Source organism: Convolutriloba macropyga, chromosome 9, assembly GCF_964194025.1.
Source record: "Convolutriloba macropyga chromosome 9, txConMacr16.3, whole genome shotgun sequence".
NCBI lineage: Eukaryota > Metazoa > Xenacoelomorpha > Acoela > Convolutidae > Convolutriloba > Convolutriloba macropyga.
The window spans coordinates 37,185,880-37,203,856 of record NC_134476.1 but is presented as its reverse complement, the minus strand read 5'-3'; the positions used below and the strand labels follow the sequence as shown (position 1 = coordinate 37,203,856).

Below are 17,977 nucleotides of genomic sequence, written 5' to 3'. Positions count from 1 at the left end.
TTTGAGTCAAGGTGTATTCCTAGATAACGACAACTCTCAGCAGATTTCATTAAAATTCAGTTAAAAATAACTTTTGGTTTTAATTCGTCCCTGGTAGAAAAATAAAGTAGTTCTGTTTTATCAGCATTCAAAGTGAGTTGATTTTCTTTCCAGTAATTGTCAGTTTTCTATAAAATATGTTCAGTTTTTGATGCAATTGTTTCTCCTCGTTGATATTGACATAAAATACTATGTATGATTACTATGGCTCCCATATTTTGTCTGAGGAACAGTTATTTATGATTTCTAATCTTTTGGAAGAAATAAATAAATCCTGCTGTTGGGTCTTAGGAAACATTTGCATTTGCAGATAAATTTCAAAGAATGTTCAATAATTTGATAGTTTTTGTGAATCTGACAAAAGAGTTTGCGCTTTTTTTTAATGAGAGCGTCAATTGATTCCATTCAGCTTTTCAACATATAGCCCATTATTGTCAGCAAATGGTTTCCTGATTACAATAATCTCTTAACCCAACGCATGAAAAATTTCCTTTTATGACATTTAAAATTTAACATTTTCTCACTGTTGATGTTGTTTTTGTAATATATGTGCAGAAAATGCAGCAATATTCTGATTGAAAAGGTAGCAAAACTAATTTGAGAATAGTTTTTAACGTTGATCATATGTAAGACTCTTTTGTCATAATTATTTGTCCAATTTTGCTCATTTAAAAAAAATTTAGGGCAGTGAGTAGAAATTTAACAAAATACCTGTAAAAACATCCATTTTCAACCTTTTTTTCAGTTTCCTTTGTCCCTTGTTTTCCATACTAAATGCTATTTTTTGGACATATATAAAAATTGTATGCAAAGTGAAATGGTACTGCTGCAAAAATCATTCTTCACTTTGGGAGTTAACATAATTTTACGAGAGAAATTACTAGAATTTTGGTGATGAATATCAAATTTCTGCAAAGCAGCTCATATATGTAAAGTTAGTCAATGTTAGTTTTTTTTTCTTCAAAATGAAAGACTTTAAATTGGGCTAAGGTTACAAAAAAGACAGGCTTTTGAAAAAAAGACAATTTACTTTTTTTCCAGTTTTAGAGACACTCGGTGGTTTTTTTTTACTTTTGCGATAAAATACCAGAATTAGTGGTGGTATAGCAATCAGCAGGTGTATGTTCCCTGAAAAAATACTGAACAAACAAAGTTTTATGGAAAAAAAGAACTCTAAGAAAGTTAAAGTAAATTTCAAATGAAATGAATTTGCATTTTTCACACTTTTTGGTAACTGAATCTATTACTTTTCGGTCTACCATGAGAAGTCAGCCTTTGCAAGCCTTTGCAAGCCTGGATAAGCAAGCCTTTTTTGCGATGCGTCTTATTACATAAAAATTTGTGGAACATAACTCAAGGCTATATCTGCTATTTTCAGCAAATTCTTCGAAACCATTTCTTCAAACTGTATGGAGAACAAATGAAGAATGACTCGGCGTACTGGGATGCCTTGGGTTTCTGGACTGGCTACATTAGAAAGTACGGGTCAGCTAAGGACTCCTACGTGAACATGTACTCCGGAGATGCGATCGACAAAAGTCTCTTTCGACACTCGCAGCCAAATAACTTATGTAGGTTTGGCTTTGATGCAAATTGCTACTTTGAAATCTACAACAGTCGTTAAAAATTCAACAGTTTTTGCGTTTGCCCTAAAACCACAGTTATTTAGGATCGAGGGCTTTGTCCTGAACCAAATCATAATCTCTTCAAAACCAGTGTTTAAGTAAAAATAAGACTATTGAGCACCAAGTTATTTATGTATTGGAACGATGCCCTTATGTACGGCTGAGTGAAAAGACTAATTCAAAGTGTCAAAAGCAGTACCCAGGCTGAGGCACGCGACCGAAGCCAGCTCTGGTCAGATCAAATTGAGTCGCGGGGGGGGGGGGGGGGTTGAGGTAGTCACGAGAGAGGGGGAAAGCAAGAGCTGGATGGAAGCTACTCAAAATTCTCGATAGTTTAAAAAGAACACAATCCACTGACCGACGAACAAAACTGCTCTTTAATAGTGAAGAATACGCAAACTGTCCAGTAAAATTACATATCATTTGATTGATAGCAAATTATCCAGAAACAGTTCAGAGATTTTTGACGTCATTTTAGTAATATTGACTATTTTTAGTCATTGCACTGCTCTATAAACGAATACAAAGTATACGCCATCTGTAAACTTAAAGAAATATCGAAAAATTTTTGCTCTAAAAACTGTTAACCTGATTAAGAGTGTTTCGTACAGTTTTATCCAAATTCCAGTGTTTTCAAATCAGGCTTGTAATTGCATATTAGATTACTGCTTCTCGATAGAACAAGATTTTGAAAAATTGAAACGCGACCTGTAGAACACTCACGCTAGAGGGTTACTAAGTGGTTACTTTTTGTTATCACCTAAGTACTCCCTCCGACGAACAAGAAATTACTCTCACGGCGAATGTGCCTCAAAATAAGAACATCATCCATTGTGGCTGCAAAAGAATCTCGGAGGGACACACTTTTCACAGGCTGGTTTGCCATTATTACGCTGGTCTGGTTCTTAACTCAACCCAACTGACTGATAATCCCGCCAAACAATTAGTCGCTCGAACGTTTTAAAGGACTGTACCTTAAGTTTTGGCGAAGTTGCTAAGTGATAAATAAAGTTCAATCTCGTACTGAAATTTTTAGGGCTTCAGGTAACGATAGCAATAATGCTAACTTCTAGAAAAAAAACGCAAATAACATAGCAACTTCGCCAAAACCATGATATATCAATATTTAACACCACAAGACCAAACCCGATTAGGGAACAAATTATGGTCATGCTGAGCTGATAACCAAATACTCTTTGTAACATCTGCGAATGGTTCTAAGTACAATACATGTACGCCATATAAATACTTCAAGGGCTTTAAACATTGATTTTAACTGCTAAGGTATAGGTGCATTATATATATATATATATATATATATATATATATATACATAAACGTATATACAAATATATATATATATATATATATATATATATATATATATATATATATATATTATACATATCTATTTATGCATAAATATATATATATATATATATATATATATATATATATATGTGTATATATGTATATATATGTATATATATATATATATATATATATATATATATATATTTATATTTATATATATATATATATATATATATATATATATGTATATACTTATAAATGACCTCTGACTGCTAGAAACGTCTAAGATATCACAAAGATAACACTATAAACATTTTGACTGAAAAAACTTTCTGAAGGACAGAAAAAAAGTCATCTTTTGCATCATATCAAGAGATAATTCCACACTTTTGGGAAATTGTGCACACTACTGTGCAATTTTGTTCGTTAGGTTCATGGTTGGCCTGGAGGTAACCCTAATCAATTAATAACTTTCGTCGATTCGGCTTTCCCCTCCAAAAATACGAGGTGTCTTCGGTCCCAACTTTTAGAATTTTTTAGTTCTGTGTTTCTTTCGAGTTTTCGTAAAATCCAAGTTTTTTGTTCAATAATTCGCATTCTTGGTTGCGCATTCTTTGCGACCATTTTGACCTCTGATTCCGTTGTGGAGAATAATCCGAATTCCATTTTTTTCCAGATCATTTCGGCATATGATAGGGTCTTTTTGGAAGAAGCTTCCAGATCTAAGTAGTTTTCACTTGAAGCAGTTTGTTTCAAAATTCAAATATATTCGCAGTTTCGATTGGTTTGCAAGTACATTTAAAAAAGGGGGCCTCCATGAAGCTATTTAAAAAAATTTTGTATGTGGCTGCTGTTTGATGTCTTATGCCTAATATAGACGCCGGCCCGTCCTTTGAGCTATATTTTTTTAAAGAGTAACAAATTACAACCACCAGCAATTGACAGGGTGTCACCAGCACTGCGAACTTCTGGTATATTGTTTTCGTAGCGGAAAACAATTTTTTTCCGTTTTGGAAATATTGTTTTCATTGATGAGTTCATGTCTTTCGGAATGACTCTGCTTTGGATTCACTATATTGTCTCAAAAGTCAATAATTGGTTTAATGTAGCCCTCTTTGCGGTTATGAGCTTCCTTCCACCGTATATTCCTCATTTTTGGAAACTTCTTCTGGCTTCAAAACTCGCATCAAATATTTATAGGGACTGCTTGCAGAAATTGTTTCATTTTTCTCCGCAATGGTTTTTTAACTGGTTCTGGTGAACAATGTTGCTTTATAATTTTTTCATTCTGAAAGTCTTGTTATTCACTCATCACAGTGAAGATGAAGTGGTTAATCAACCCATACTCTCTCTCTCTCTCTCATGCATAAGATGGGTTTCCGAGATACGCAGACAACAGGGTAGGCAATCTGCTCTTCTATGGACTCACTTTTCGTTATGTTTCGCAGTTGCTTGACTGTTGGTCCACAGTGATTTTGCGTTCCTTTTGAACATCCTTCTGTCTTGTTTCGGCAAGAACATTATGTTCCAGCAGAATATCAAAAACATGTTCCTGACTGTTAGCGACAATTGACGGATTTTGTAGCTTCTGAAGCTCATTCTTTAAAACGGGAAGTTTTAAAAATCTTAAACCATTTTGTGAAGAAAACTGTTTTATTTTGCACTTGTTCTGAGTCAAAAGTGGTTTGCTTCATTTTGCAAATTGGCGTTCACTAGGCTAAATTTAGGAGTTGATTGCTCTCAAATTTTGTACGTAATTCTTTGTTGGATTCAGTAAATGCTGCTTTAAAGCGTTGCTCACTAAATTGAAGCGGTGGTCCTTGCTTCAATCTGTTTTGTTTTCGATTTCTCTTCTGAACTTGTTATGACAGTAGTAATCGGGGTAATATTTTTGGCCCAAAACTTTTATCGTTTGCTTGCGTAAATCGTTTTGCTTCCGGGTTATTATTGACATTTTGATTTCTAGAGATATTTGGTAGGTTCTTACCATAAAAATCTCGATGTTAATTTTCGTTGATTCTGTTTCTCCTAAATTATTTTTCCAAAGTTGCTGCGCTTCAAATTTGTCCGAATTGATGTCCGGATGATTGTTGATCTTTGGGCTGTTGTGTTGTTTCGGTCCAGCAAATCGAATAGAAGATTCGTTGTTAATCGTATGGATGTGGATGTCCAGGTCTGGGGTTCAAATCTTGCGGCTGTTGCAGAGTCGCGGTGAAAACCAATGTTCACAGCCTGGTTGTTGAGATTCACGCCTGCCTGGTTCTTTACTAAACCCAATTGACTAATCATCTAGTCAAGCCATTAGTCTGTCGGACGTATTAAAGGACTGTTACCTTAGCTAATTGAATTTAGTAATAACCTGAGTGATGAACTACGCTCAAACTCGTTGTAAAAATTATTAAGTTTCAGTTAACTATAATATTGTTGCAGGAACTTTCTAAGAAAGCTCAGCTAACTTAGGAACAATACTACGATCTGGTAAAACTTACCACAAAAAATGCCAGTTTTTTCACAACCAAATTTTAATCAATCTGAGATCCAACTGTTTTTAACAGTTTCTATTTACTCTAGATAAAATCTTTGCGCTCTGTTCGTTCATTTCGCTGAAAGTGAAATTTTTTTAAAAATCATATCTAACATAATGTTAACTAATGGCTGATTGGTTAATTAAAGTCATTGTTTTCATACCAAATGTCAAGTAACTTCGCCAAATACTTCAAGTGCTCCTTGTGTTGATGGTATTTGCAAGGCTTTTGTTTAATCGTCTCTGTGGCCTTTGACTGTAAACGAATGCCTGAATGATCATAAAAATAACACGTTTTGATTTTTTATTTTAAGCATATAAAATTTGGAAAAGTCCACTTTCGCACCATATAAGTGCTATTAGCCACACTTGTGGATGTGATGCACTTATATTCGTTGGGTTCATGGATAACTTAGAGGTTGCCATAACCACGTGGGAACAACTTTGGTTGCTCCGGGTTTCCCTTCGACAATTGGGAGGGGGTGTACAGATTTTCGGTCCCAAATTAATTTCTTTCAGTTTTGGGTGTTTTGGGTGTCAAAAAACGAAGCAATTTTGTTGAATATAGTGACATTATTGTTTGTCTGTAGGATTATCACATAAACTTAACACAGTGGACTAAAAATTATTGGAGTCCTCAATTTTGTCATCATACGATAAATTCAACTGTTAAATACTACCTCTTATTGGACAATTGACGTCACACCCAGTTTTTTGCAAACTGTTGACGCGATAGTCGGTATGAATGACAGTTTTGCTTGCAGTGATGTAGATTATTGGATACAAAAGATCAGATATCTATCCACTAACAATTAAAAAGAATGGTTATGAAATAGTTTTTAAAAAACGATTTGAATTTGGAAACGTGTGACCGCAATGTTATGATCATAGCTCTTAATCTTCTAATACCAAGACATGCAATAGCCCAGTACTGATTTTGCCCTGGCGTTAAGTACGTGAACGTATTTAAGTACGTTAAGTATGTGAACGTTGTTCTCATTGCATTGCAGGACCAAATACGAAAATCATTTGCTTCGTTACACCAAAGATAATAATTCAGAATTCGCTGTTCTAATTTTAACAAACATGTTTTAGTGATTAAACAGGAAACATTAATTTACATTTCACCATTTTCTCTCTCTTTTTTAGGAATTGTTTGCTCACCAGACTTTGATTTCTCCGCATTTTTGTTAAAACTCACAGCAATGTCTGAAACTTAGCATAGAGGAGAATTGGTGCAAATTTACACATAATGGTTCATTCATTCTTTCATAGTTTTAGCTCTGATATTTGTTACCCAGAATGACGGGCAGGACCCAGTCCACCAACATTCTATATTATATTTACATTCTGAACATTTTTCTGTGTTTAGTATTGGGTGAGAGTGGAGAAGAGGCATGTTTGTGCAGGAAGGAGTTTGGGACTACCCATCTGAAGAAGGGCAATGGCCTGGATGACTATCCATGTGCCCATCCTCACTGGATCATATGCATGCGTAAGCTCAATTGAACCACAGTGCGCTTCAATTGTCATGATAAAATTTGTGTCCTTTTTGCAGTACTAACAGCAGACTTCAATTTCTCTGTAAAACTGCTCGTTTTCTTGTCGAGAATAGCAGAATTTTTTAAAATCCTGCTTTTCCTACTGAATACATGCCACGAAGAAAGCAATATAGGCAGAGATTAGGCGAGGACGATAATTTTCTCGGCTTTATTGTCAGAATATGCAGAAAAACGTTGCATTAGGCGCACTCAGCGTTCTTTAGTAGATATTCTGAGTCTTGATATTCACCGTTAAAAAATATGAAAAGAAAGGAAAGAGAGAAGGTTGTAAAACGAAGGTGAAACAAGAAGGTTCGCTTGTTCTGTGCGTGGCACAGGATGTTCGCATACATTCGCAATTGAAATCATAATATATATCAAATCAATATAACGAAATAAATATTTCAGAAACGTCTGTTTCAACACCAAACATTGTTTTCAGCAAGCTGCCAAGAAAAAGGTTAAAGTTATTTAGCTGAAGTTTGAAACAGAAACACAACGGAAAAATATTTGAGTTTTCAGAGGAAGCATAAAACCTGACTAACAAACCTTGAATTACGATCTACTTAATTGCACTTAAATTATGACAAAAATTATCAAAAGAGTTTTCGTAAAACGTGTTGTAACTTACACTAAACCTTTAAGTTTGAACTGTTTTGCATTATATACCATTTTGATTGAGCTTCAACAGTTTTTATCTATAACTATTTGATAAATTAATGATTTTGTTACAATTCTAAGTCAAAGTGATGACTTATAAATCAACGTTAACTGTTTTCCATACACTTTTCTGTTTTCAGCAAGAACATATTCGTCAAAAACATTAGTAAATGTGGCTGCAGAAGTTATACTACAATAGTTTTAACAAAAAATGGTTTATCTAGCTAATGAAAAAACAGAACTCATTAAATAATAAAAGCTCCAAGTCAGATGTAATCAGTAAGACCCTTCACTTATCAAGCTTGCTTTAGCCGTACCGTAACACTTTGCAAAATACGAAACTGAAACTTTTGTTAAATAATTGTCGCATTTACTTTGACTTGTTGGCTTACATTATCAAGGGGACAAAAGTGTCTCAATTTTTCCCAAGTTTATTATTGCAACATCCCTATACGTTGGTGTGCTAAAACAAAAGTATAAAACAACACGCACAAGTCAAAATTTTGGGCAATTGTATAAACAAACGGCGAAAACAGATTAAAAGAATCCATCAGATTGAGAATTTCATCAACCTAGCAGGACATGCCCTAGAATAAAATCCCAGCAAGGAAAAACAACAAAAATAAAGCTCTGATTAACTAATTGGTTTCATGACTACTGAAGTGTTCTGCTAACGATAAAACAGAAGGGGTTTACCAAATTGGGAAATAAATGTCAGGCCTGCTTGAAACATGTGGTTACAAATTAATTTAAAAAAACCAAATTTATACATTGGTAAAGCTAAGAACCCTAATAATTCAATCACATTACCTGATAAAATAGTTAGAACAAAAAAAATACCGTGGAGAGGCGAAGAGCTGGCAAAATTAGCAAATGTGATTTGAAATTTCAAAACAGTTGGCAATTCACTTATTCTAGAACTAGCTAGTTTTATAGCTGTAAAATTGACAAAAAGGTGAGAAAAAACGAAATTTAAAAAAATATGAAACTAATTTAGGAAGAAAGTAATAGCAGAAAATATACTAGTTATATTAGAAATCTCAGCTTTCTTTTTCTTATCTTGCGAGATGTTTCTCTATGTGACAACACTGAAATCAAAGAAGGTTTTGGTAGCTTATGTGCCTTTGAAGTTAAACTTAAAAATCTTTTTTGGAACTCTAATGAATGGTAAAAGTTCTATGATTTAGTTTTCGCTTCAACACTCCGAGAAGGAATATACTATTATTATATGAGCATCAAATCTACAAAATTCAGATTCTCAAAATAAAAATATCTAGTTTGATAGAAGCATAAGCTACCTACAAGATGGGTAAAAAACGATATTTTATACCAGACAGCATCTAATACTATTCAAATCATTTTGTTTCGGACTGAAGGATAAAACGTTAACCAATAGCCAACTAATTTTTTTAACCTTAGTTAATTTTCGATTACTGAAGTAACAACGTTAGAATTAGCAAAAACGTATAGAGTGGGGACAGTGGAGGATAGAATTGTTTTAAACTGTTTTTAATCTGAAACTCGACAAAACTATCAGCAGCACTCAGGACAACAGAACCATAGAAAGAACACAAGTCAACAGATTTTAAAAAGTATAATGTACTGTTTTGAAGAACGTATCTTCTGAAAGCATGTGATCTGCTTGATCATAAATGAAACACTGAATCACTTGCAACTGCCTGTGTTTTATTTATATTGTCATCATTAATGATAATCAGGCAAATTGTCGAAAAAGACAATGATTAGGAGTACTAAAATTAAAAATGGTAACGTTATTTTCAAAATAAGTATTTTCAAATTCAAAAAAAAATTTCAGATTCATAAAAACTGATTCATGTAGTTGGAGCTAATCAGTAATGGAAATTACTTGTTGCTTTTTAATATCATTCGTGAAGAACTCTGATATTGAAAAAGGATTGAAAGCAGTCATCAAAGCCCAGCAATTCAATAAAATAACCGTCCACGCCCTGAAGAATGATGTTTTCGGTGTGAATTCACGTTCTGCTGTTTGATTTGTTTCCTCAAATTGGACATCTAATTGACATCAAGGTCACTAAAAACTGTGAAGAGTTCTTCAAAATAGACTGCACCCAAAGCAATATGTATTTTACAAAAAAGGAACTCAATAAGAGTTCACTGAGTACGTGGAGCTATCCACAAGTTGCTGTTTCAATGCAGAACGCAAACATGAAAATATTAATATTAGGGCTAGAAAAGTTGATCAAAAATTAATAATGGACGAAAAAATATCTTATTTCGTCTCAAATCTCTGTGTAGTCCAAGACAGTCCAAAATGCAGAATGAGTCATTGTTGAATAGCATTCAAGCAATTGTGCTTGCATACAAATTACAGGCTATCTTTTAAACCTAAAAATTGATTAGTTTTTCGGTTTCGATATAAATTATCTTAAAAACTTTTCAATTTTACAAAAATTTTTTTGTAAATAACCATCAATAGACAGATCTCAAATGATTTTCTCCCTGCTTATTAAAACGTTATCAAGAAATTGAAACAAACTGAGCGTTGGATGAAAGGTATGGCGAACAAAGGCGAAGGATTGCCTAAATTTTCATAAAAATGCATGTTTCGAATAAAAAATTGTCGCAACTTTTTTCTAAAAAAACGTTTTTTATTATTCTAGTTCTGTACTATTTGGAGACATTGACGAGACAATAAAAAACTTGTTTTTAAAATTCACCGTCAAAAAAACCGGTAGTTGTTGTAATTTATTGTGTTTCGACCATTTTTTTGTTAAGTTTGATCAAAAATTAGGCTAATTTGGCTGAAGTTATGGATAGAAAATGCTGTAAAATTTTTTTCTAAAAAAAAATTCCTGAATTTTCTTCCTTAGCTGAAAACATAGACGCAGAGAGCTTCAAATTGATACCACATACGGTTGACTTGGGATGCCCTAAAAAAACTCTGAAAAAATTGTCTGAAAAAAAGTGGGGCTAGCATAAAAGTTCTCCGTTTTTTTTCTCAAGAAGTATGGAAACAATAAAGTGAAATGAAGTGAAATAAACGTGGAATTGGGTTTAAGCAAATGAACCCTGAACATACACAAGTCTGGATATTCGAATTACGCACAGACATTTTAAGCGTTGAAATGGACCATAACCTCCTCTATCATGGCAAGATTTTTTGATAAAACTAAAATAGAGAGTGGAGAATACTAACCAAAACGACAGGCCATTGAAAACATTAGTTCGTGAAAAAACTGATGGGAATTTAAAAACTGGCGCTGGTAAAAACTGGCTCGGAGAAGTTATGCCTGAGCCAAACTACACTTCTGAATGTTTTTTGGCTCAATAGGTTTTAAATTTTTCCCTGAGCCGAGTTTTAGCCAACCAAAAAAGATGTAATGAACTTTGCTCAGGCCAAAAATGCAATATCTTTTGCCCGACCCACGCAAAAGATATGTGAAATTATGAAATTATGCCAGACAATATGCTCCTCTGAACTATGCATTTTTTGCATGTACCGTTTTAGGAGGTTTGTCAAATTCGCCCTTCTCCTTTTTGTAGTGAAAAAAAATGTTCTACAGTGATTGGTCAACATACAATTTCTGGATCACGATATATTGAAGATGAATTTGTGTAGTGTTCAACAAATATAAGTCAACCGGAAAGTGCGTGATGGGTCAGCCTATGGTCTTTAGTCTCGCGAAGTATATAAGATTTCATGTTTTTGTCTCTCAACTAACACTGTTCTGAGGGCTTTGTATGCAGTTGAGCACTCAGCTCAATTATACAGTACGCTATCCTGGTGTACGGCTGCTGCAGGTTTTTTCGCTTGAAGTGACTTCATATACTTCAGAAAAAAATAGTTACACTGATTTTTTCAGAAAACGGCTCGATTCGTCGTCGGAGCTTTTCCTTACTAATCAGTTACTTACGGTATATGAAATGCACATTTGCGATCTCTTGAATTTTACCCTCAAGACATTAAAAAAAAATCTACGTTCTAAGAGTTACCTTAAAGATATGCTTTGTTTTGAAAGTCTATCTCGTGTAACGCGATTCGTAAATATGCAGCTCCTTAAAGAGCCTTTCTATAAAACAAAAATCAAAAGATACTCCATGTCGTATAGAGCAACCCGACTGTACAACATCCTGAAACGTCAAGGCATTATTACTGATGATCTAACAAGCGTATCACAACAATTTATCTCTTCATTTTATCATCAAATTAAATACTCCTACATTTTGGATAATCGTCAGCTGGTAAAATTTACATTTAAAAAAAATGTTATTTTGGCGGTGCAGGCCCCTCGGGGCCTACACTAATTTTTTACTTGAATTTTTTCATGCAAAATAAGAGCGTCCGAAGCCTTCTAGAATTCGAGTTGTTGGCGTTTTTGGGCCCATGATATCAAAAACATTTAGTAAAATTTTCCCCTAATTTTTTAAAAAATATATAAATAGTTCATTTATTAAATTATTTCAGGGAAAACGATTGAGAGCCACAGTGGTTCCGTTGTTATCTCCATATTGTCACATTGTCAGTGTAATTTTTTTTCAAAATTGTTTTTGTTAGTGTATGTGATATACTTATTTTTGCTTTATTTGGAGAAATAAATTCTTCTTCTTCTTTACTCGCTGAAATCTAAAACTTTAATAGCTAGTTTCAAATTTAATTACTAATTAGGCTATAACTAGCGATACATAACCAACTGATATAATAAACTTTGAATACAATTGTTTGCTTTTGATTTGGAAACAGATACTAACTGATTAGTGCTTTACTTTTCTTGCTAGAATTTTGTTCATTAACCCATAACACTACACAATGAAAATGTAACTCTGAAATTGACCGTGTTTTGAATCCATTAACCTTAAGTTAGAGGTTTCTTCAAAATGCGACGTTTAATTGTTCCGTGTTAACATAGAATCATTTGAGCGATTACTCTGTGAGGGCCTAGAGCCATTCACGGAAGTCATCATTGTCCTCCAAACTTGTTCAAATTCAGCCGATTCGGACAAGCTATCAATATGTAGTGTCAGTCTATAGAGGTCATTGGATAATGACTTTGGGCTTCAATAGTTGCATAATACGCACATAGACAAGTCAATCTTTAGAAATTAATGGATTATGGCGTTCAAGCTAAAATTGAATTTACCAAATTTAAGTTTTATAGATTTAGGGAGCTCTGCTACTCGTTTTCCCTGTAATAAGTTTTTTTGTAAAAATGTGTTTCTTACGATTATTCGTTTATTCGTTTTTATTCGTTTCTGGCGAAGGACGCAGAGCCTAAAATTTTTAGAGACTTTGCCATCAAGAATAATCTTTACCATCCTGTGCTTTTGTCTTGTGTAATCGAAGGAATGCGACAATATTCTAATATTGAAAGCCAAGGAAAATTTTGAGTAAACCCAAAGTTTCACAGTTAAAACAGAGTAAACCTTGTCTAAAAATTGAACAGACAGTGTGATATCAGAACAAGAGCGTACTGAGTGGTAAATCACGCTAAAAACATTAACTTTGTTGTTTTTTTACACCGTAACGTGAAAAAGAACTTGTGCTGAACGTAAATCATTCAGCACACGCTCATTCTGCTTTCGGTGCCCAGCTTATTGCTTTAATCAGAAATTTTAGAAGAGGAGATGTGATGCACAATATCGGAGTATACACTCGTACACACTTGTTTAGAATATACACTGTAGTAAGTAAGTTGTGATCATAAGATAGAGTTTGAAATGGTAGCTTAATATTAAAGTGCATAGTAGGACTCTCGCAGTGTGGATCAAATGGCTCAGTGGAGAGCACAGGAGTACAATGAAAACAGATTGTGGTGCTCGCAACCCATAACTGTCCCAAACTTTAATCTCAATAAAATAATGTTGACAAAGAAACAACATAACGAGCTAGTAATTGCTCTAATAATATATGGGCCCAGCATAACGCTCTAACTAGAAGTTTTAAGTGAGGAGATATGATGCACAAATTCAGGCGTTCTATAAGCGTATAGGTAACAGTCAGTAATTTGTAATCAAGAAATGGAGCTTGAAATGATAGCTGAATATGAAAGATCATAGTAAAACTCGCTGCTGAGAGCAGTTGGCTCAGCGGTGAGCACAAGATTGCAATCAGTTATTAGATTGTGGAGCTCGCAACCCACAAAAGTCCCAAAATTTACTATCATCTAATCGATGTTGACATAGAAGCAACATGTCAAGCTAGGAGTTACCCATATAGGGTTTGGGACCGGCATAAAACTTTAACCATAAAATTTAAGTGTCGAGACACGATGCACAGCTTTAGGTTTGTATTCGAGTTTTCACTCTAGTAAACAAGCCGCGATTATAAGATGGAACTTGAGAGAATAGCTCTATATAAGAGAACTAAGTCAGAGTCTTGCATTTTGGACCAGTTAGCGAGTGTGTGTTAGACTATAAACTCTAGTTATTAAGTCGTGATTGCAAGTTGGAGCTTGAATTGCTAGCTTAACATAAGAGAGCATAGTAAGACTTTCCAAACTTTCCTATCTCTATAATTGGGTTGACATAGAATCAACCTAACGAGCTAGTAGCTGCTCTAATTTTGATCATTTTCATTTCTTTCTAAAATGCTCGTTATAGCAACAGGGCCTCATTGCAAGCCACCGAATCAGAATTGTAAAAAAATGGGATCTATTTTGTTTCGTCCCCCAGACTGTGGGCATAAATATTAGCACAATATATCCAGTTTTCGTTCAACGAGCTTCATTGAATGCTTTTTTGAATTTTTTCCGTTTGTGCCCCCCCCCAGTACCTTATGCTCCCCCCAATTACAGAGCACGTGTTATTTCATGGTAAATCATTAGGTAAAAATATGGCACGTGCGTCTGGGGGTGCAAATAATTTGCACCCAGTAAGCTTGGGGGGAGGGGGAGGGGCACAAACGGAAAAGATCCTCTTTTTTTAAAAAAAATTCAGAGAAAATTGGTTGAAAACTTTTTTTGAAATATCTTGCTGTTGGCCCAGTCTTGCATCCTTTAACCCTCTTTGAAAGCCTAAAAAATTTAGTTTTATTGTCATATAGCAAGCGACTCTCTTCTTGGCGGTCAGGTTTTTTCAGAGAACTGGATATGACTTCTTACATTCTAAAGCCCACAAAAACTGTTAATTGTCATTTTCAAAACGAAGAAAAGCGCGTGAAGCGACGAAAAGCTCTTAAGAGTTTTAAACGCTTTTGTTGAATTAAAATCAAGGAAAATTGACAATTTCTTATGTTTGAATGTTTTTCATAATTACAGCGCTTGTGAACAAATTAAGCAAATTGTTTTGTAAGATTATTGCCAACATTTTTTTCAGCGAGTCCTTGCGGGATAGGAATTAAGTGAGGACATTCGGAAATCGTCAGTGAAATATATTATGATGTTAAATGAATAATTATGCTGTGTTGTCAGACCGTGATGTGTTTGCCCTAAACATGCGAATCTACAATAGTGCCCTTAATGACGGGGTCAAACTTCCAGAGAATGGAGATTGTGAGCTAGACTGGGTGGACCAGAACTACTACCAGTTCAAGATGATGAGGGAGAAAAAGATCCAGAAGAAGAAATATCACCTGGCCGACTTGTACTTAGGTAGCAGACCAGCCAATTGCGCTTTTGGATATATATATATATATATATATATATATATATATATGTGTGTGTGTGTGTGTGTGTGTGTGTGTGAGGTGAGTGAGTATGTGTGTATATATTGCTTTCGAACGACATAGAAGACTTTGCAATGGATAATCACGTAATCATCCAAACAATCAACAATCAGCGGAAAATCTCTCTTCAATTGGTTTGATCACATGTTCCAATTCCGTCAGATTTTTTCAGCTAGCGTGCACTGCAACTTTTTTTGATCATAGATCACCTCTTGGTTTTGTACTTCATTCACCAAACAATTAGCTGATTTTTCTGACGCATAAACCAGTGTTACAACCGCAGCATCAGAGTCAAGTGAAGGAAAATGATCGATAGCGGTGACATTTAAGTGAAAGCTGGACTTTGTTTCAGAAGTGTGGGACAAAATAGGATCGCCAGAATGTCCGTGGTGGTTATAATGGAGAACGGAGATTGCGGCCAGCTGCACGGTTGACAACTGTTGCTGGAACCAGTGATACTTTTAAAACTATTTTTATCGGTGTAATTAAAAGTCGGGAATCATTTTGTATTTATAAAAATTTAATATATGTGAAAACTTTTCTAAAATTTATTTGTATACTTCAGAAAATTAAGAAATGATTATTGAATGGTTTGCTGTCGAGAACCACACCCCCTTCCGTTTATTACCCTGAGAGCTGTGGCTGAAATATGACCCGAAAATTAATGTCGCTTTTATTCGAGTCATAATCCCGATATGTTGAAACATAAGTCGTCTATTTTGGGCAAAGAAGCGGTAATTTGACTCATAGAACCAAATATCCTGACTCAAATTCAGAAAAGCTCTGACTCATTTGCTTCTGCATCGGATCCTATTTGAGCTATTTCGAATGATGAAGCCAAATTGTAAATAACCGAAATATTTTAAACTTAGTGAACTAGCTGAGAAAATGATCTCAGATGACTGATTATCATCACCTGCACTTTGACACAAAAACATTACTGCAAAATAATGGTGTTGACAAAAACATTGGTCCTCAATCTTTCTTTATTATTAGTTTTGTGGGCATTTGATTCCAATCTGAACGCAGGCAAAAATAAATTTTGATTTGGTGCTTAGCTTGCAATCAGTCTTTTTAAAATTTCGTTAAACTAAACCCAGTTATAAATTTCAAGATTCAAGAGAGGTTGCACAAGACGTGAAGTAATAAGACTTAACTACCGAATGACAAAAAATTCTTCTGTTAATTATTTGTCTTTTTGTACACGGGTAAAACGCCCCCCAGCCATCGCTCAACTAGGAAACTAAGAACAAGCAGACCAGATTAAGATTTTACAAGAGGAAACTAGCACTGCTTCTCAATCTAGAGTGCTATTCTACTATAAATGTGTTGACACTGAAGAACAGTATAGAAAGTCATGCAATAGTTTTTGAAGAATGAAAGACTCTATTTCAAACAAATTGCAAGTCAGAGGAAGAAAATCGAAACTCTAATTGAGAAGAGAATAATGTGTATATGCCTGCCTCCACCACACCACCGGGCTGCGGAGGTACCCATGTACACATTAGTCTATTTCCCTTCTTATATATATATATATATATATATATATATATATATATATATATATATATATATATATATATATATAAAATATATATATATATATAAATATATATATATATATATATATATATATATATATATATATACTGATATAGAACTCTAATTTCCCTTCAAATATTTTCAACACTATCCTTTCCTTCAGCACTAAATATTTCAAGGGAAAATAGAGTGCTATATTAGTGGATATATATGTGTATATATATATATATATATATAATATATATATATATATATATATTATATATAAATGTATATATATATTATATATATATATATATATATATGTAATTATATATAAGAAGGGAAATTCAGTAATGGATTATTGTGTATATGGCTACCTCTGCAGCGCCGTGGTGCGGAGGTAGCCATGTACACATTACTGAAGAGCACGGGTAAAAAGAACTAGAAAGCTAAGAACAAGCTGACCGCATTAAAAACTTTACAATACGAGGACATTAGAACCGCTATAAACGATAATTACGGTTTAGACCTGGTAACAACAAAGTGATAGTCGGACTTTTTTTAGAAAATCAAATCTACTGTCACTTGGAATCTTATTTTCAAATAGATAAAGCAGTGAACTGAACGAATTGGGCTTGGTTAATATCAAGCATAAGTGTGATTCCATACACTTGAAAACTGAATGAAATGAGACTTGTCGGTGTCGCAAATTTTTGCGAAGTATCAGATAACTACTGCTGCGCAGTGTGGTGATTACAAAAACTGGATTCAGTTTTCTAAATACGAAAGTAGAAATATAGAAGCAAAAATGGTAGAGCAGAACAACAGTAATAACTATTGAAGTCAGGTTTGCTTTGAACGGTTAAAGAACAATAATTTTAAAATCCAGTCGTCAGAGAAAAATTTAATCATCAGAAAAGGTTACTCTGAAAGTCTTAAAACTTCTAATATTTGATGAATTACGATTTCAGTTTGTTAGTTCATAAAAATTATCTTCTCGATTCAGTTACCCAAAATGTCGGAGATTACTCACCTCATTGGTTAATGGGGGTTATCAGGGACATCGGTTTAACATCTTTGACTAAAAAGTTTGCTCTCTGTATCTGCT

At 34.1% G+C, this 17,977-nt stretch overlaps 1 protein-coding gene across 1 annotated transcript in view; it reads left to right on the top strand.

The window, feature by feature from the left end:
* Positions 1-15,936, top strand: part of LOC142345368 (uncharacterized) — a 32,546-nt gene extending 16,610 nt beyond the window's left edge. Inside the window, exons 5-8 of the mRNA XM_075397400.1 lie at positions 1,418-1,610; positions 6,875-6,997; positions 15,092-15,271; positions 15,698-15,936. Of these exons, the coding sequence (XP_075253515.1) occupies positions 1,418-1,610; positions 6,875-6,997; positions 15,092-15,271; positions 15,698-15,744 (543 nt within the window). The 3' untranslated portion in view covers positions 15,745-15,936. The remainder of the gene's footprint in view (positions 1-1,417; positions 1,611-6,874; positions 6,998-15,091; positions 15,272-15,697) is intronic.
* Positions 15,937-17,977: the final 2,041 nt, after the last annotated feature.